Here is a 22,650-nt window from a genome sequence, read left to right as displayed (position 1 = left end):
TCGATTATAAACATTGAATGCAATGTGCAACTATGTAGTCTCCGAAGCATTGACAAAGCACTCAAATAAACAAAAAACATCAACAAACTTCTGTATGAAAAATCCTATTTTTTTATCATCATACTAACATTCACTGGTCATATTTTTTTTTCTATGTTAAATAAGCGCTTGTTTATGAATATGTATTTGGTGAGTGGTGTTTTTTTCGATTTAAAATTGTTATGGAAATCTATTCAGTGAGCTTTTGTTTCAACTCTTTGTTCTTTATCGACAAACAAATTTCATATTTGCACTGTCACGAGTGAAGAGATAATTTTCAGTAAAATGCAGTGACCATTCGGGGTCCTTCGACACCCCGGGACAAAATTTCCCAATTTTCTCCAATTTTTACTATTGGATTGTAGAAAAAAATTATAAATTCGAAATTTCTAGCTTCTTTTGCAAAAAAAAAATCGAAATTATATCGACAAATAATTTATAAAGGCACCTTTGCGCTTCGGACTCGATGCTCATCTGAGAAAACGATCAAGTACCTTCAGCGCTTTCGCGCCGAAAAATACTGTTGCGCCCCAGTGTACGGTGCGGCGCTCCTGTTGCCCTTTTCCTCGGGTGGTCTCTGGTAAAATATGCAATTGCTACAATGTGCATAAATTTAACAATTTATAAAAAGAAGTCTATATTTATATCACTGTCACAACGCAAACAAATACACAGCTGCAAACCAGTACATTGCGATTTGTTCGCAAAATAGAATATTCTGTAGTACAAATATTCTGTAGATAATTTTTGAGTGGCGCATTAGCTTAAAAGCTTTTTATCATTAAAAAAAATTTTTTTAAACTAAATACCATCTCTTTTATTCGTGAAATTAGTTTGAAGGTTTATTTATGTACTTAGTATATACATAATACATATATAATGATTTAAAGGTGTTTTTCGTTCACCCAAGCAAAACAGAAACAATGTAGCGGATCAATTGAAACGAAATAACACAACCAAATGAAATACAATTTTGATCATATTTCTTCAATATTTATAGTTGAAAAAGAAAATAAAATCAATTGTTCCACTCTGAGTGCATGTCAATGGATAATTAATTTCCCTGTATACCAATTTGACTACCATAATTTACATGTCAACATTTTTCCTGTAACTGCATTTTCTTTACAATGTTAACTAGATCGAAATTCTACATTTTCGTATACATTTTGTTCAATTTCCGAAAATAACGACTACAAAAGATCGAAAGTGCTTGTTCAATTTGCCATCGTCTCTTTGAAAAAAAAAAAAAAAAAAAAAAAACAATTTTCAAAATAAATACGAGACTATATAACATGAATAAACAAATGCAAGAGCAGTGCATTCAACTAATCTGTAGCATACGATTAAACATTAAACGTTGGTAAAACTAAAGGATCACAAAGTCCATATGGATCTTGGCACAAAACAAATGTTCAAATGCATGATAGTGAAGAGAAAATGGCGAAGAGAGAGAGAAGTGAGTGGAGAAATGTGGTGCATCGAGAAAAAAGAATCCGAATTTGTAAAAAGCTCAAATGTTTCGAGTAGCATCGAGTGTGGACGAAATGTTTTCAATGTTGGTTGGCTTCATGTTTTCACGTTATGTGTGGGAGATTATGCGCGTGAATGTTTTTGCGTGCGATTTTTGGTTCGTTGGCTCGTTTTTTTTTGTTCTTCTTGTTCTTTTTTACGTGTTATTTGTTTTGTTACGTGTTTTTATTTTCTTTTTACTTGAAATTTTGTTTTCATCGTCGACTTGGGCTTATGTGGTTTGTACTGTTGTTTATTATGCACTTTTTTTTTACTTCAATCGAAAAACCATTATTTGATTTTTTTTCCACTTGAATGCAACGAATGAATTGTATGCTATTTTGTTTGAGGGGGCCGTTTTAAATGTAACATTCTCAATATTTCTGTGTGCAATGAATCGGTTTAGTCGATTATAGGGCGAGCAGTTATGGTGGTGTGCATGAATTTTTATGCATTTCAGTACTTGAGCTTTTATTGCATTCAATACGACTTTTACCAGCCTTAATTTGATCTCTATCCCTCTTGCTCTTCTTTCTCCATCTTTCCTTCTTTCACACACAAACACACACACACTTCTAAAAAATTTCTTGTGCACTTTTGTTTTTCTTTCTTCAACACCCTTCTGATATATAATGTGATTTTGCCATATATTTATTTCAATGCATTTCTTATTGTTGCACGATTGTGGGGGCAGTAATGAGTGTGTTGTCGTTTCAACGAAGACATTTGACTTTGCTTAAGTTTTTAGCAATTCAACAATATGGACAATTATTTTCGCTTTTCAGCGACTACGGCAAATAGACGATTTCATTTGATTTTATAATTTTTTTTTTTTCAAATCCAAATTCAGCTGAAAGTGGAAAACGAAATGAGAAGGCGGTTGAAACAAACATACACAAAAGAAAAGTGGGCTTTTATTTTTAACAGCCCAATAAAATAAAGCAGTAATCATTTCTTGCAATCGGGCATGCAATTTATTTCGATTGTTAAGATGAATGGACCAACGGGGCATTTAGACATTTTATTGGCTTTTTCGAATAGAATGTTATGGGCGACGATGATAAATTCCACAGTAATTACAAACTTCGTCAGTTTTAAAACCAATGTGGATTTGATGCGGATATAAGAGACGTACAACGTGATGTGGGCAATGTAAAATGAACAATTTCCGTTCGCTTCTTTTTACATCATATGCATGCAATGGAAATTATGTGGAAATATCTGCTCACCATTTTTTTTCTCTCTCGCTCACGCTTACGCTTACATTCGCCTTCGTTGAATATAAAACAAAGTTAGCGTTTACCTTGTGCACGTTTAATGTTTTTTTTGCATTACATAGAGAAAGATAGTTTTGGCAAACAAACTCTGCACCGTCGGAAATCTTTGTTGATGGTGTTGGAATTTAACTCTCGTATATTTTAAATTCGGCTGGGACACAAAATAAATCATTTCATTGTAGTTTGTTCGCCATAATAAAAAGATGGCTGAAAATTTATCTGTGATTATTATTCCAATTCATTTCATTTAACTTGATTTATAGCATAGTATGCATTTTTAAGTTCAATAAAATATTACAATGAAAAATTGAAAAATTTGATTATCTACAATAATCATGGTGAAGGGCGTTAGAATTTTCTGGGATATTTCTTGCAATCAAAATATTTAATTTATCTTTGAATTCAATGTTTATGTGATTTCTCTTTAAATTTAATTTATTATCGTTGAAATGAAAAATGGTACTTCGTTTTTATTTTTTTCATCGTTTATGTTTCTTTGTTGGCGTTTTTTTTTTGGATCCATATCTGAGTCACTATTTATAAGAATGCTCATAATTCAACTGAAGCAAGTAAAATAAAAATACAACCAGTCGCCACCTCCCCTTTATATTTAATAATGATGATGTTTTTTTCACTAGCTCTTGTCTATTTTATTTTCTTCCTTATCTGCATATAGTTATGATGGATGAGCCTCGCTTTGCACAACCGATTCCAAATGTTACAGTTGCTGTTGGACGGGACGCCAATTTGCCCTGTGTTGTTGAACATCTGGGTGCATATAAGGTAAATATTTCAATGTGTGCACATCGCACTCCATTCAATTTTCCCACTCTCAAAAATATACCATATAACTTTTAATGAACAAAAATGAGAGCAAAAAATATATATATGCTCAAACTAAGTGCGGGGTTTGGACCGATTTTTGTGTCGGATCATTTCATTGAAAAGCGAAACGCCTGCATTTTTGGATATTATGATGCTTTCCATTCCAAGAATTATTTGCGTTCACTTCTTTTTCGGTGCAGTTAAACAACGAATCGAGTTTTGAAGACAAAATCAAGTATGCACCCAATACGATACGCCATAAGAGAGGCGAGAGAGAGAGAGAAAACACTTTGAAAGTAATGCAGCTAGAGCGAATCTTAATGACAAAATAAATATCTTTTAAATTGCATAACAAAAATCACAGTTGAATTAATCTACATAAAAGCATTATGCATGGTACACACACACTCACTCTCTCTCTCTCATTCTTGGTGTGTGTCCTGTGTATATTCGCAAATATACTTCCGGTTATTCATTAATTTGGCTTTTTATGACCTATTCCAGAACAGATTTTAACAATAAAAACTATTTATAGACAAAAAAAAAGGCGCCAGCAGGAAATATAATTGAAAATGACATAAAACATGGAGAAATGGAAGTGAATGCATTTTGTTGCAATATCCTTTTCTATCTATATACATGTTACTCGTACAGTAGAATCCAATTTCATTACAACTTCCGTCCATTTTAAAATGTAAAAACTTTATTTTGACGCTTTCGACATCAGATACTGATTATTCCAATGTGTCCCAAATACTATAAAAATATGCGAACATATTGTTTCTGTGCCTCATATATCCTCGGATGATGCGCTTGATATTTTTGCTCAGTGGAATTGCGCAATTGTAAAAAGAATCATCAACGGCGCATCAAACAAAACATGTTCGTATGTTTTTCGTAGATTCTGGGCACATTGAATTGTTCATAACAATGTTTGGCATGTAAAAACAATTGCAAATTTTTTTTACAACATATTTTAAATTTCGGTTCACCTTCTCGCGATAGAACGTGATCTCGTCTCACATATATGCTCATTACGAATTATATTATGCGCTCTTCACAAATTATGCAACAAAATAACTTGGCTGTTTATTAATTTCATAAATAATACGGTGAGCGTGATTTGTTCATTAATTTACAGACGACATTTGAATATCATTGTGAACGACGATGTTTTTATGTCACATCGTAATTTGAATTGAGATGAGAGATGATTTCAGAAAAGTTTGTATTCAAACATATTCCACGGTGTTGGAGGCTGTGTGTGTAACGACAAAACTTTTTTTTGGCAACTTAACGCTGTCGTACATACGTCCAATACAAAACGAACTGAAATATGCAACGGTGAACCGTAAGTCATTTAAGCAATAAAAAATTCTCATATACAGTGGTATATATAAATTTACTTATTCAAATTAATTGAATTGGAATGTAATTAACGGCAAGTGGATGAAAAGGATAGCTAAAAAGAAAACAAAAGAAATGACAATTATTAAAGGTATCTTTTGCCGGTTAGCGGAATGACACGAGCACGCACAGATGCGATAAAGTTTAAAATAATAAGTGTGCTTAAGAGCGACGTTGCGATAGCCATCTCATCACTTGACGGAGACATAAATAGAATATATATCCAACATCTGCATTTGTCCAATATACGATGAACAATATAAATAATGAAGATCAAATTGCAAAATGAAACTGTCATTCGCAGTGGCGCGCGCGGTTCGCAAAATGAACGCTTTTCGATTAGATACTCTCTCGACATTTGTGTCATTGTTCACCATTATGTTACCCAGGAACAGATTCAAACTTAATTCAAATAAAATTATACGTACTCAGTGAAAGTCATTGCCGATGCCTTGTTTTCATTAAATATATTTTATTCATTTGCTTGCCTTTCGTTTGGCAAAACACGTGCTTCTCGTCACTTTTGTGCGACCGTACGTTGTTGTGCGTGACTGCTTCGTATGCGCACTTTTCGTTGCTTTTGTTTTTCTCTCTCTCTCTCTCTATCGCTTCCACTCTCCTCTTTTCTATATTTTAATATCTCGACTCATCTTTCGACTTGCTCGAATATTGACTAACACACAAGTACTGACACAATCAAGCACTTTGTCCCATTGTCAAGCCTTTTTCACATTCATTTCGACGAATAATTAATGTATACTCCTTGTTTGAATGTGTTTTTAAATTTCATTCTCGTTTCGCAGCCAAGTAACAGCCCAACTAAACGATTGCCATAACGTTCATTGTCTCTGTGAACAATTTTTTTTTATTTCATTTATTGTTATTTCCATACAGAATTCATTTTTCGTTTTGTTTCATTATATTATTATTATTATCATTCATCATTTTCTTTTATCTTTGTGTCACTTTGGATTGTGTGAAGAGAATGGGAGAGACAGATAGATCTTGTGTATGTATAAGTTCAAGATTTGCATCCATTTCATTTTGACATAAACAATGTGAATGAATGTTAATAGGCCAAAACGAGTAGCTGTCAAAGCACACGGGACGAGCATCCTCTTGTGCACCAATAATAAGACAAACAAACGTTCACTCATATATGAAATGTATGAAATGTTTACTTATTTGCGAGAACAAAGCGCACATCAAAACAATGCGATATACCATTTTTAATTACATCAATTTCCAAATCAAGTTGCTTTAAAATTGAGCGCTTTTTATGCACTTGAATAGACCGCATACTTTCGCAATCAAATGCAATAAAATTTACATAAATATATTACAGCAAATAAATTTTAAATTATTCAATGATCACGATGAGCATTAAGTATCTCTTTCATTGTGTTTTCTAAAATTCCGCATTTGAAACCGCAACGAAAAAAAAAACAGCTTTGATATTCCTTCCACATTATTCATATAGATAAAATCACGAAAATGGATTATATTCCATATAACAAATTTATGGCCATTCCATTTGAATGAGAACTAACCAATTGAAGGAAAAAATGAACGGGAAAAGGTCATTTCACTGACACCACCCCAATGATTTTTTCCATTCGTTGATTTTATGATACTGTTAACCCCTTTGTATGACAATATTTACACATAACCCGTTCTGTTCAAAAGAAAAATATGCTGAACATAAACGATGATTAACACCTTTTTGTTATATGAACCAATTTTGGACCCGTATTTTTTATTTTGCTAAATGATTTTATAAGTGTTGCCATTTTATCATGCCAGGCCATTTTCTAAACAACATCTACCATTACGCTGATATTTCGTTTTCCCATCCATTGACTGCTTTTCAAATAAAATGAAAACATTTGACTTATTCTATGTTCAAAGCGTTTTTTTTTTCATTAAAAAAATTCAATCAAATCAATTGAACGTTTTCGAAATGAAGTCATCAATAGATGGATTGTATAAGCAAACGTAATTTCATCAAATCAATGCACCGTAAAGCAAACAAATACCATAAAACATGCAAAAGTAAATAAGAAATCCATTTGTAGTGGATCGTTTGTTCGAATTCGCTACACCGTCCATGTGTGTGCACATCACATACAAATTCAAATTAGTTATTTAACACAATCACTGCAAAGGAATAGAAGTCATGAAATTGGAATATACGTGGGGTAAAAAAGTGAGAGCGACTATGATGCAAAACAACCACAAATGCCGAAAAACCAACAAATATTCTCGTTCTCTTCTATTATTATCAGATATATTAAACGGAAGCGGTTTTTGGTTTGAAAAGCTAAAAATCGCGAAAAGGCTACAAGTAGAGGCGGAAAATCGAATAATAAATCAGGATGGTACTTTTGTGTTTGTATTCTCTCTTCAAATGGGGTGTTAAGAATGTGATTAAAGCAATTTTTTCCCTTTGCAATTCTCTTTCTCTCTTCCACTTTCACTCTATGTTTTTGCGGCTCTTTACATCTTTCTCCACCTTTTCCACCCCAAAAATATAACGATGAAGAGCGCTTGTTTGAACACATACACATCCAAACAAATACCGTCAACGATTCACGGTGCTACTTGTGTGTCGATTGCTCACTTTTTGCTCTTCAATTTTCAACAGGTACGCGAGACCATATCAAATCGATTGTAAGGCCACCTTTTCAACTGTTAAATTACATTTCACGATTCCTTCGATCGCATTTTTCTTTCGAACCGTTTTGGTGTGTTTTTTTTCGTTATTTTTTTTTCGCCATAATTCAAATGCCATTGCATAAACAAAGTCACAAGTTTTGGGTGCTGCTACAATAACGGCAACTCTATTCAAGCATGAAGACTATGTCGTTTGCTTGAATGAAATCGACAAAAGGTGCAACTGTAAAGAATGTGTGCTATTCAGCATTACTAATGAAATCCTAACAATATATCGAGTGGCCGTGGTATCTCGGTGGTGATGGTGGTGGTAGTGGTTTTATATGCAAGAGTTTTGGTATTTGAATCATCGACTATTTCATTATGATTTGGCATGTTTGGCATCCACATGCCGTAATCGAAATGAGATACACTGAAACGAAAGAAATCACTCCATTCGGAAACTTCGCTAAATGGAAGAAATGAATTAATCACATTCTCACATATTATGTACAAATGGAGTTTATTTGTTGCATTCAAAGCATGCCAATTGGCGTGGGCATATGCCATATGATGAAAACGGAAAAATGAGGGGCGAAGAATGCTATCGCGAATTATATGATTTTAGTATTGTATGCCGTTAATCTGATCATCAACCACATTAAAACGAAGCGAAGCACTAGCATGAGAGCTAATGTGTTCGCACCCATTGAGAATGTTTTAGCGTCGAAACTGTAACACGCAGGAAAGCCGTCTAATGCAAAATGTGAATGCCATTGCAGACCAAAGCGAACAGATATCGCAGCTAGCCCATTGTCATCATCAACAACAACAACAACACTACCACAACCACCGCCATAACCACCATAATCATCATCACACCATCGCGATCATTACCATTGGCTTTATTGTGTGTCTAATACGAGCAAATTTTTGCTTTTACGCCTTCAATTAAGAAATTGATTTTCTATTTAACCGTTTAATGGTAATTATGCACGCAAAAAGGAGATATTTTCAGATATACATATATATACGCGAATGAGATTCTTTGCGTTGAGTTCTATAAAATCGAATTTAGAAAAGTGCAAAAATGTAGCGGCGAGATTGGAATTCTGCATCGATAAACGATTGATAGCTTGTGAAAAAAAAAGCCGAAACATTCTCAAATTCCATTCGGTTTCGCCACACAATGAATTTTTAAATACCATCAACAGTGACGGACGAAATTGAATTGAAATTGTATAATGCATTCAAAGTCATAGGTTCGGTATTGTTACGATTTCTTGTGTGTACTTCTTTTTTTTTTTAAACAGCAAACATTTCTGTGTTCATGTTTCCTTTGAGTATTATACCTAGACGTAGTATCGACATTTATGAAACTTTCATTTCCACTTCTGGTCCATCACATCAACAGTATTTTGAACCATAGTTTTAAGTTGACTTTTGAGTTTGAGTACGGTATTTATGTTTCACACGTCGAGTGGTTCTCAAGAATACAAAGGCGCACATATTTCGATTCACACTGAATACGTTAAAAACTAAACCCTCTATTCCTTTGTTTCTGCTTCTCTTTCACCCTTGTATGCCAAAAAGTCACTCCATTATTTCCATCTTCCAATTTTCTCGTTGCCTCTGTGTTTTTCAACTGTGCATATTGTACAATGTACATAGGTTACCGGATTTCATAATTAATTGTATGTAGTGCACATTGCACATGTATTGTAACTGTGTGGTTTGGCAATTATCATGGGTATATTCGCAAAAATGATGGTGCTGAATGCCGTTCTAACAGCCAAATCAACAATAGACATTAAATATTTACTGAAAATATTCCATTCGTTGAAATATCTTATCGAGCACAAAGTGTTCGTTTATATTATTTTTGTTTTGCCTCTCATTTCACGTTGCATCTCTGTGTGGTGCTTTTGTTTTTGAACAGCAATCCACTCATGCACTGAGTTATTCTTAGCTAAACATTGAATGCATTGTGCAGAAAAGAAAGATAGACCAAAAATAAAACCAAATAAAATGGAATCATGTTGGTGAAGTGCATTTGATGCAATTCTGTTATATCGTTGATTGTACAGCTCAATTGAATATTCTTTTCTACACGCGAAGCATTTTCAAAAATGATTATAGCCTTTACTTCATCCGCTCAAGCATCGCTTATATACACACACACAATCAATGAATATAACTTTTTAAAATAATTTTAATTCTTCTAGATTTTTTGTGCTTCAGATGATGGAAAAATCTGCACAAACACCATAAATGAATGGGTGTTAGTGAAAAAAAAAGTTCAATTTGTAGCAATTTATCCGTTTTTGTTCATTGCCAACAAATGCATTATAAACTTTAAAAATCATATCTATTAAAAAGTCACAAAATGGATAAAGAAAATTACTGTCAACGTAATTCATTTTCAAATAAAAAAAGAAGAAAATTAATAGCCTGAATTTATTTGCGCTCAAAGAAACCCAAAGTGGATTTCCAAAGAGCAGCAAGAAAAGTGGCCGGATTTGATCCGAAGGCAAAAAAAAAACGCATCACTCAACGTTTCAAAGTATCCATTCATTTTAAAAAGGTCTCGGGCAGACAACGATAGTGCGAATCATGATGAATTATGAAATTGATGCAATTAAAGTAAACATGCTGATTTTTTTCACTCTCTCGCCCTCACACCCCAAACTTCTTTTTGCTCTCACTCTTTCTTCACAAAGCACACTATCGAGTCAACACAAGACGGAAACATATAAATCGTCTATGGAATTTTCTCATTTTTCTTTTTGAAGAAAAAAAAAGCGCTTCAAGTATATGCTAAAGAGACGACATCCGAGATATAATTCGCCCTCACATCTCAGCTAATAAATGTTCATGCTGAATATACACGTATAAAATTTACAAAATGTCCCAATTCAAATTAAAACAAACAAGAGTCATCATGTAATGGATGGAAGCAAACGCTGACTATACACTACCGAAACATGAAGGGATAATTCTTTTTTACTGTATCTTTTCACTGTCTCTTTTGCTCTTGCAATCGTTCGTTTATTCACTTTTTGTACGGAACGGAATGGGAAATGGTTGGAAGTATGAAAATATCCATCGCGCGTAAAAATTAGAAAATGGAAAAAAGCACAGACTTGACAAACATCAATCACAAAAATTCGAGACTTTTGAGTCGCTTGCTTTTTATCCACGGAAAAACCCAAATGTCAATTGAAAAAGCATCCTTCGCATCGAATCAATATCATTGAAATGCAATCCATTATGTTGAACATTTTTTTCCAACCAATTCACTTAATAAATTTTCAAAAATGTATACACATTTCTTTTTTTAACTCGCTGAGCCAGTCGCCTGCCAGCATTCACATCGTGCGCAAATCGTGTGCAAATATTTATTTCGATGGATAATTTCAAATAGTGATTTCGACTAATGTGAATATGATTACATTGAATCGTTGCTTACTTGCACAGTAAATCGTATTGGGTATTGCGGTTTTAACACCGCAATTTTAGCCGCACAAAAAATACTATTGACTCGTATCTTTTGCATTAGCAAGTCCAAAGGAGCAAACATTTCAAAAATCAGATTGAACCGAAGACGAAATTCGACAGCATAAAAGCCACAAAAAAAGTAGAAAATAGCTATGAAACAATTTGTTGGGATTGGATTTTATCATCTCTATAGCGCGTATGCTATCGTTGAATCGACTTTTTCCCTCTCGTCGTCCTTCTGTGCTGTTTTTACATTCAAACTTATGTGTACTGTACATGTATACATCAAAACGATAACCGATTATATTTTCAGACGTTCACCACATTTTTTATTTCGGTCGTTTTGTATGTGCTTGCATGTATGTTTTTTTTTTCATCTTATGCGTTAATAGATAATCGGTTGCTCTGTTTTCATGTGCTCCGCAGAAAGAAAGTTAAAAAAAAGATAAACGCATCCAACCAAATGCTACACATTTTCTCTATCTATCTCTTACTCGCATTCGTACTGGATTTATTCTCGAATGAGAGATAGCAAACTGAAACATACGAAGAGAGTTCAAATGCGAAATTATTCGTGTCACGTATGAAATTCGCAAAATATATATACAAAAAAAGACACTACATTTCACAACTTCAAACGAAATGAATAAAAATGTTCGCATCTTGGATAGAGAGTATCGACCAAAGCGCCAACAAATAGTCATAATAACAATAATAATAATGCTCAGCGTAAAGCATGTATATATTTTTGCTTTTTTCGATAATTTGTGAGAGAGTTTTTTCTTTCATACCGTGATATCGATTACAATATTGAAAATTGTTCATTTGCAAGTAAAGCTCGATTCAAATGGCTTTGAAAGTGTTTGAAAGAAGAAAATTCAGAAGATACGGTGAATTTTAACCTTTCATGCCATTGAATTCGACCTTAGAAAGATTTCATTCGTGCTATTTTCCTGAAATTATAATAGGATTTCATCACCTTGAGATAGTTTGAAAAAAAAAAACAATTTTTTGTTCGCATTCTCTTGACGGCAAACCATTGATTTATCTCCAGACCCTATGGGTCTCTCATTGATTTTTTTTTTTTTCAATGAACGCCCAGTTGCATTTAAGTCGAAATGCATATCAAACTTACGAGAGATTTGCAGAAAAAATAGAACACATACTTGCGGCTGGTCACACTAGCAGACGCGCAAAAAATCATAACATTTCGCGTAACTTCAAAGCTTCCGTTTAGACAAAAAATCAAAAACTCAAAAAAACAACCATTTTTTTCTCACTCTCTCTTTCTGTTTCTCGACAATTCTAGAATTTGGAGTGTTTGTGTCATAGTTTGAATTTGTTTTATGGCATCGATAGAAATTTTGGGTGCATAGCACCGTATATACACATATCCGCACAAACATCCTATAATATGAATAAGCTATGAGTGATAATGCTGCTTTCGCATCGTTTGAAATTTCATTGTGCGACGATGCATCGCACACTACTTACTACATACGATCTATTGTCTTGTGTGCTCTTCATACCAAAGAAAATATTATTCATAATATATGAATATAATGTGTTTCTACTGCCACATATAATAATAAATGCAATGCGCGTTTTCCTTTTCCATATTCACTTAGACGCGCTTATAGACGCGAGTGTTGTTACCACTCCACTGGTAGTGGTGGTGTTGCTATTGTTGAGGATCGGTGACGGCTGCTGTTACTGATTCTGTATTGCCGGATTCCGTACCATGTGCCGTGCAACGATTGGGCCAAACGAAAATGTTCAACGCCGATTACCATGCGAAATATGTGCACACTTTGGTATAGACTGTACATAGAAAACAAAGTATATTTTATATGAATATTTCTCAAGATATGAACGACGAAGTAATATGCTTTATTTATATGACAGCAGAGCGATGCTGATGTCGATCGAGCCTGAGCATTTCAGATGAAACTAACACACACATACCTAAAAAAGCACCAATGAGATGTAGACTTTTCTTATTTTATGTGTGTGTATTTTCCATTTCCACGTCCACTATTTATTTCATTTTGGGAAAAGAAGCGAGCGCATCTGTGACAAATTGCAATTTGACCTACTTGCATGATGATCTTTTGAATTCGAATCCCATTCGTGTATTGTTTTTTTTTTTAAAGCTGTATTTCAATTTCTCTGACACGTTTCTTTTCTCATTTCCATTTGCAATGAATTCGAACGAACAATTGTAAAGAAAAAAGTAAACTTTTATTTCGGGTAACATCTGAATTACCGCCATTATCTCACTACCATTTGGAGTTCAAGTTTTGATGAGTGGCTATCATCAAACGCGTCCAACTGCAGATTAGCACAATTTTAATGTTCCACGTAATCTGATCTTTTTTTAGATGATTTAACATAATCTGTTTCTTAGCATGAGCTTTTTCGCCTCCACAAAATGTTTCTTTGGTACATTTTACCGATATTCATGTTCAGTCAACTTCTAAAAGTTTCACAGAAGTGTTGGTTTTATGGAACACTCTCAAAAAAAAAAAAATCATCATTGGCGGATTTTTTTGGATTTGTTATTTTTGGTGTGTTCGGGCTTAGCCGATTGAACGAGAGACCAAGAGGAGATGGTACGGAATTAATCGGCTTGTTAATTTTTAATAGGCTTTCATTTACATCAATATTCAAGCTTTGAAAAAAGATTATATTAACACCAATAAACACTTATTTATATCGAGAAAAATGAGTGTTGCGATTACCAAAACTCTTCATACAATAAATAAATTCACACGATTGGCTGCTCCTTTGTGTGTTATTTTATATTGAATTAGAGGTCGACGAAACATGACCAGAGTATGTATGTATATTGATCGTACACATGCGAATACGAATCATTTTTCAATGGTGACATTTCACTCTTCGCAGTGACTTTCGAAATATGCAAACAACACATATTGTATTATCATTTATCGGGTTCATGTTGTTGCTTTGGTAAAGCCTTTGTACCGCATTTTGTATTGTGTACGTTTACAAAATAAATAAATAACTTGTCGCGAACATGTCCAATGTAAAGTAAGTAAAATCCAGCACACGACATGAGAGTGACACATGCAGATATCAACTGAATGTTCAACGCTCACACAATAAACGATGACTGAACAAATCATACCACACATGTACATAAAATAATATGTGTGTTTGGTGTTTGATATACATAGGTCTTTGTCAATGGCATTTGTGTATAACATAAATAAATACCGAAAAGGACAACGAACAAGAAAGGAAGAAGCGAGAGCGATTGATGCCAAAATGTGAATGTTAAAATATATATATATATAAGAGAGAGAGAGAGAGAGAGAGAGAGAGAGAGAGAGAGAGATAAATTTGCAATAGAACAGTGTGGTAACATCATCATACCGTAGTGTAAGATAATCTCAGTGTATTATGTAGATCTCAGAACCGAAAGCAATCCTCTTCTCTTTCACTATCATTTCAAAATATGTTTTTTTTTTCGGCATTCACTGCAAATACACACATTATATCTATATCACGGTTTGTAGTAAATATATACATATATTATGTGGAAATGTATAAGCAGCATGTGCATGTGAATGAGGTATTCATTTACATTCTATAACATGCAGCTACACTCACATAGACAAAAATACAGATACAGATGTATAGAGATGTTGAAACAACGAACGCGCATTGCAGTGTTGTTAACCGAAATGCAATCTCCGATGTGCATTGGTTTTAATGTTTGTGCACATGGTTTCGCTGTTCATTTATTTATTCACAATGCGCCCGCATGAATCTTGTACTTCATCGTACGCTATGTGTGTATTCATTTATCAACCGACACCTGTGACATAGCACGGCAAATTCACATCCACATCCACATCATACGCTCAATTCTTTCAATTTTTTATGGTTCTTTGTTTTTGTGCAATTTTGTTTCATTTCGTCTTTTGTGTCAGTGGCTTTCACTTTATCGAAGAGACAATTCATTGAAAATATACCAAAAGCTTTTTGCATGTTCATTTGCCGGCAAACAAATACATATAGTCTTTCGTTCAAAATCACTCTTTCATTACCGTTCCAACAATAATTGATAAGTTGCAAGCATCAGTTGAGGTAGCAAAATCCAAAGAACACTCATGGTTTCAGGCGCAGAGCGTGCAAATAGCGTAAATAACATAAAAAGGCGGTAAAAGAGCACTATAAAGGGTAACATGTTTCCGCGTCAGAAATCCTTTTTCATCCTATTTCACCATTCAAATGATATGTTCTGGAAAAAGTGGAATTTTATTCATAAAATCAACCAACCGATGACCAACAAAGGGGAAAATACAATTGCCACATTTTGGCATACTTGATTATGATTGTCATATTATATATACACACACACACGAAACAGCAATAACAATGCCGAACTTTTCAAAATAGAATCGAGCATTGCGAAAAAAAGCTCTTCAACATCCATGTGCTTGGTTATGAAAAAAATAATATTAACCCATAATGAAGCAAACGAAAAGTAAGCAGTTTCATCCAAGTTCACCATATGTGAAAAGGAAATTCCATTTTAAATGAATGGGAAATAAAATGAAATTTCCTCAAACTAAAGATCAATTTCAGGACATAAAGTCGTCGAAGAAACTGCGCACCCAAGAATGACGAGATCATTATCGCCATAATCGAAAAAAAGAAAGAAATCCGGCAAACGCATGCACTTGGAAATTGTGTTAATGAGGAGCAATTTATTCGAAATTGTTTCAACATTCCATATGCATATATTACTTTCAGTTTCAACTTGATAATGGTACAAAGTCGATGGGAAAATTAAAAGCCCGAAACAACAATCATCTGCTTCAATATAATATGTGCACATGCAACGTGTATGTGTTTGTGCCGAAGAGAAAGTTCCCTTCAGAATGAAAATAAGGATAAATGTTGAATGAAAGTCAAAAACCATACGAAAAAAAGAATCAAGTGAGAGTATGTATGCCAAACCATTGAATTCATGCGAATATTTTTTTTACATATATGAGAGAAACGTCTCACAAATTTAACCATCAACTCAAACTGACTCAAACGCTCAAACAGAAGACCGTGCTGAAACGAAAATAATACAAAAAATAAACGAAAAGAGTGAACTTTAAAAGTGCCTCCTTATTACCATAATCTTGAAGCACATATCGTGTCAAGTAATTTGATTTTATGCGTATTTTCACTTCTCACTCTCATTAAAATATTTTTACAATCTTCTTTTCGCTGTGCGTATGAGTGCGCACAAGAGCTGGTTAACCGACACAATTATGCATATGATATGTGTATAGGGAGGAGGATGAATATTTACCAGTCGCATTCTTATTTTACCTCTCAACATCCTCTCTACGTCATCATTTTCTATCCCGCTCAATTTTGCTGAATGCAATAATATCCGGGACAAAAAGAAAAACGAGAAATGAGAGGATAAACAATTGTTACCATTATTTTGTTGCAAATTTTTGAGAACCTCAAGCATTTGCATCAGATTTCTGTGCGCCTCAATTGTTACCGCTGCTCTTTTTCACATCCCGCACCAACAAATCACTTGTTCGTGAAACAAACATACATACGTGAATATATTTTGCCTACACTATTGGGATAAACGGAAAAAAATATATTTGATGTCTTTATGTAAAATTGCTTAAACATGTTGGTCTCCGGGGATCCTTCAGCCACTTAAACCATCATCAACAACAACAATTCACAAGAAGCCAGAGATTCGTTTTCGCATATCGTAGGCGTACATTGGATGTCGAACATTATTTTTATCACACTATGCTATAAGATAACATAAGCAATGGTTATTCCTGTACTTTTATAATGCATGTGAAGTGGCGCCGTCTGACATTGTCTAACTAACTCCATCTCTGTGCGTGCTACACTTGGTTGCTTAGAGTGTCTTTGTGTATTAGCGTAAATTGCGAGTAAATGACTGCAGATGGAGCAACAAACCTTTTTCAATTTTTCTCAAGAAAAAAACCGTACAGCATTAAATACGTTAGCTAGAGGTTTCGATTTCAATATTGATCATCGTGAACTATTTTCTCATTTTCTGTTGCCAGCTCTGTTGCTTTTTGATGGAATATTGTAAGTTTCAATTTGAAACGATATTCAGTTGCTGCATTTCAGCAAATCTATTCTGGACACTTGAGTTTGGCTTCATAAGTATAAGATTAAGTTTCGTATACATTTTTTATTGTGCGAACAGATAAATTCCCCAAGTACGCGAGCGTGTCTGATATTTGAAAACGAATCTCTGCAAGAAGCTCACAAAAAAATAAGCAAAAAGAGAATAAATAAATAAAACGACTTGTCAAAAAGAAGGGACGAACAAAGAAATTATTTGTTTGAAATAGGGAAAAGGGAATAACGCGTTTATGCTTCACATAAATACTGAATGCAGGCGTAAAAAAAATGAAATATCATTATACATACAAATACATATTGTTACATTTTGTGGATGCTTTGTTGTTGCCGCTGATGCTGGTGTTGGTGCTCAAGAGCTTATCCCGTAATCAATGCTCACTGCTTGGTCCTTTCTTCATTGAAAACATAGCCAGATATAAAATGAAGCATGTATGCTTCGCATCGCTCTCGCAAATATACGCATCTTTTTGAAAATATTATTCGAGACACACAAATACAAATAGTACACACTTACGCTCACAACGAGATGAAAAAAAAATAAATAAAATAACATAAAAATCGTTTCTGTAACGCATCGCATATTTTTCAAGCAAAAGCTAAATAGTAGTAAAAGAAAAAAGGGCCGCTCGTTTCGCGGTGTGCCATTCACTTGCTCACGCTATATTTTTAATGCTTTACATTTATTTTGAATGAAAAGACACAATGAACATGAGCATTTTTATTTAGTTGGTTGTTGTCTTTTTTAGTTGCGTGTGCAACGTTGTGTTTTATGTGTTTCGACATAGTCATGCTGCTGTGCTTTTTACACAGAAACACACACACACACACACACACACACACACACATCCAAGTAAAATAAGAGAAGTGGGGATAAATGGTGGTTACGTTCGCTAGAGAACAGCCACTTTTTCCACGACGTTGAGTGTTGCTCCGTTTCAGGTATATCATTTTTAAAGCCAGGGTTATTGTCTACAACTTAATACATTGTGGGGGCTTTATGTCTATGCAATCATGAAATATGTGTATATGAGTTTGAGTGACTGCATGACGTATGGGCAGCAATAATAATATTTGTAGAATAAACACATTTACCACGAAAGATGTATTATGATTATGACAAGCATTGAATGATAATTTTTTTTCTAACGTTTCCATTTAAAAAAAAAAAAAATTCTTTCCACATCAGATGTGAACAGATGTGAGTTTGACGACCACGGCTGCCGATAGTTATGCTAAAAGTTGAATACAAATATCATATTTTTCATCGAACTTTCGCACAATGTGCATTTTTCTCTTTTGTAACACACAGCAATGTGTTTGTGCAAAATAAAAGACGATTTTAAATTGCCTACTTATGTGTGTGCTATTCATTGCTGGAAAACAATGAAGTGTCAAATATATGTTTATGTGACTGCATGTGTATGTGTGAGAGAGAGAGAGAAAATGCATTGAATTGCAAAATATGTGAAAACAAAAGCCATGCCCAAACTTTTACATTGGCACAGGCATTAGCCGGAATTTGACAGTTGAGAGCATTAGAGATAGAGCAAAAAAAAAATCTTTTATTTTATGAGAAATGTCAAAAACAAGCGAAAGAAAAGCGCACCCATACACATAATTCAATGCGAAAATAAGGCATTGTCATCGTTGTCAAAGTTTTATGCAACGCAAACGGAAGTGTTTTTTTTCTTTCAGGGCAAAATCAATTTTTTTTTTCACATTCTATTGTTCAAACAATTGATTTCCCATCGGCTAAAAATCGTGACACTATCTTTGGTTTCGCTTTTCACTTATGGGAGAGCGTTCAATTTTGAAGAAAAGATCAGCATCAGTGAAAAAAGTCACCGTCCGCATCATTTGATTCGAAATGCTCCAAGTTGTTAAAGGTGACATCAAATGAAAAGAAACACGTAAAATAAACTTTGCATTTCAAACCACGAAAAAAAAAATACATTCAAATAAGTGGAGTATGTAACGTATACACATAAAAAAGCCGGCTAAAGTTACGTGAACGATTGAACAGAAACAAAGAAAAAAAAAACGAGATAACTTGTGTATATGTGCAACCAACAAAGTAAAAAATCCGAGTTTATGGGCGAGTTTTTCTTGTGTTACCTTTTGCCATCAGCATAAGAATAACATCGTTATAAACAAATATGAGGTTTGAGTGTGCATTTTTTTTGCTTGCTTTCTTTTTCTCTCTTCATTTGCCCGTTTACTTTTATACTTCGCTGTCATTTTTTTCTCTCTTCTCCATCGTTTTTGGTGAAATGCTTTTGTATGAGACACTCATCGTCGTTATGTCTCAATTAAAATAACATGCACATAAAAACCATAATCTCCTGTTGAGTCTTCGCGCTGTTATTTGGTATTTGGCGAGGTAACAGAACGTGAGATGGAATGCACAAATAAGACCGAGTGTGTTTTTAAAGTATATCATAAAAGTGGATATAAGCTGGTATGGCGTGTTTGATTGTTCTGTGTACAGCAAGAGGGAGAAAGGAAACACACATAAGGGCGAGTGTGTTTGTACAACAGAGATAGAAATTGAACAAGAGTTTTCACAACCATACAAAAATCACGAGAAAAAAATCACCTTTTGCTCACACATTTTAACCAGATAGACATCGTCAAATCGCATCGTATGCAGATGAACGAAGAAATGACTTCTCGGTTGGTATGAACCACACGGCGAGGGTAAAAACTATTAAGCCGCGATAATGCCAACAGCATAGATTGTATCGCCCTTGATGCTAATGGAAATAAGCCTGACATTTGGCCCTTTCTCCTTTTCTTTCGACTGAGACGACGAAAAACTCTTGGCATTTTTGCCGCTTCATCTTTTCTATCTATCTATCTTTTTACGTATAGAGTGGTGTGTGTATTCTCCCTCACTTTTTTTCAATATTTTCCCTTGTTGTCGAACGGCTATTCGCAGATCCATCTCTCATCCATCGACTTTTGCTATCTCGTCGTTCATCACACATGTTGCGATGAGATTGGATGATAACGACAGCTTCAAAAAAAATATGAAAAAATACAGAAACGATTTTATTTAATCCACAATTTAAAGGCATCACTCGTCTCGTTATTTAATCTAATCGTATGTAGTTTGGAGCTGTCATTTTGTATACGCGTATTATCTTACCTCTAGTATTTGATGTTATTCTCTTTTTTTCCGATGTGACATTGAATTTGGCGCTTTTTTTCGCTCGCAATTTTACACCACTTGCACCATCATCGCATATTTTTGGTTAAATTGTGTGTTTGTATTTGGATCGTTGTTGAAAATAGCATCATAATAGAAAGAAAAAATCGACATTTAGATTGATACACGTAGAAAAGCGCATAAAGTGGGATGGAATTTACAACAGCGGAATTATGTGGATGGTCGATTTATGCGGAGGATTTTGTACAAACAACGACAGGAGAGATATTTGTATGTGTAATTTGTGCAATAGTTTGTATGCGGCTTTAACTTGAATGTTTCAACAAAAAAAAAAAAATCAACCGCTGTTGTCTCACGGTTATCATCGTCGTCATCAACAAGCGAAAATTTCCATAGTAATTCACTGCAAAATATACTACGAATAGAGGTACATATTAACTTTCTACTCTCGTTTTTCACGTTTCCAAAGCCATTACAAATCTCAAAGCCCATTTTAAGCACCAGCATATTATGCACAATACACACATGTATTCTCATATTCACAAGATGCGTTCGCATAAATTCACGCGAAATGATGATTCAACCATAGCGTTCAAATGTCGTTTTTGGTCCACGTTATAATAAAATGTTCACACCGAATCGGAAGTTACAAAAGACAAGCAGGATATATATGGAAATTATATCGATAAAATAGATAAATTATACGTTTGATTTGTCTTTGGCTAAAAATCACCTTATTCAATAATAATAAAAAAATGTTTCTTTCTTTTTGATACATCAAAACATGAATAATGGAACACCTGCAAAACATTTCGATTTACCGTAATACCAAATTATAGTATAAATGCATGATATTTTGTGTCGAATTGAGACAAATCTCCCACAACTACGTCTGATTGATTTGTTTTAGATTTTTCTATGTCGCTAACACTCTTTATCTATGTTTCTTTCTTTTCTCTGATAGGTTGCATGGATCCACATAGATCGACAAATGATATTGACGATTCATCGGCATGTGATTTCAAAAATACCACGATATAGCATCACTTATGACAACGCAAACACATGGCAACTGCATGTCAATCAGGCACAGCAAGACGATAGAGGTTATTACATGTGATCAAAAGCACAAACACAGTTCCAATGTCACTGTTTTTTTTTTTGTTTCAGGTTATTACATGTGTCAAGTAAGAACTACGACTACGTTTAAGTTAGTAAATTACTTCCGAATAGTGCTAATGTGCGGTTGACACGGGAACACCAGTGCACGCAAATTTCTTCTCCCTTCCACTGCCAAGCAAACAATGCCTCCGATCAACCAAACATTTTATCGATAGTGTAAATCTGTTGTATGATGTGATGTCTGTTCGATAATCGAAAATAAATGGTGCTCATAACGCATATGACGCCCTTTTTTTCACTAGCATATCGATATTTGTTATGTGTGTAAATATCGAAAATGGAAATGGTCATCATGCTTAATAACGCTTGAGCAAAGTGTTATCCAAAATCACTTAGCTTTGGATACGTGCCGATTTACATATTATATTATGTTATGTTTGTTTTTGAGCAGTCTATGTATTTCGGATGGATATCCATCCGAGATATTTTAGAACATCTGGATATTTAACGCAACTGGACAGAGCTAGAGCTGTGTGCGTCGCACATATAATCTACGGTATGTCACTACTAGTGTTGGGTAAAGATATTAGATAAGATAAGATGCCAGATAAGGTGATATCTTATATCTTATCTTATCTTTGACGAATATATCTCATCTTATCTAGATAACAAAGTTTTCTTTCGATATCTTGGTGGTATCTTTAGATCTTTTTAAGATGAAATTATCTAGATACTTAGAGTTATCTAGATACTTTTGAGTATCTAAAGTCCAAAATTTTTGTGATTTTTTCTGCGTAAAAATATCTTTGAAAGTATCTAAGATACACCCAAGATATTATCTTATCTTTGCGTTTTTTAAAGATAAGATATGGTATCTTACCTAGATAAATTTTTTGCAAAACTAAAAAAATCTCATCTTATCTGAGATACCAAAAATTTTACAATTACCCAACAGTCAGACTCACTACACGA

General features: G+C 34.1%; 1 protein-coding gene across 1 annotated transcript in view; it reads left to right on the top strand.

The window, feature by feature from the left end:
- LOC116345766 (lachesin) overlaps nt 1–22,650 on the top strand; it is a 63,993-nt gene that overhangs the window by 25,905 nt on the left and 15,438 nt on the right. The window contains exons 3-4 of the mRNA XM_031775436.1: nt 3,505–3,611; nt 21,521–21,675. Coding sequence (XP_031631296.1) covers nt 3,505–3,611; nt 21,521–21,675 — 262 coding nt within the window. The remainder of the gene's footprint in view (nt 1–3,504; nt 3,612–21,520; nt 21,676–22,650) is intronic.

Source organism: Contarinia nasturtii, unplaced genomic scaffold, assembly GCF_009176525.2.
Source record: "Contarinia nasturtii isolate CC-2019 unplaced genomic scaffold, AAFC_CNas_1.1 Cnas_scaffold_1371, whole genome shotgun sequence".
Taxonomy (NCBI): domain Eukaryota; kingdom Metazoa; phylum Arthropoda; class Insecta; order Diptera; family Cecidomyiidae; genus Contarinia; species Contarinia nasturtii.
This window is presented reverse-complemented; position numbering and strand designations above follow the sequence as displayed.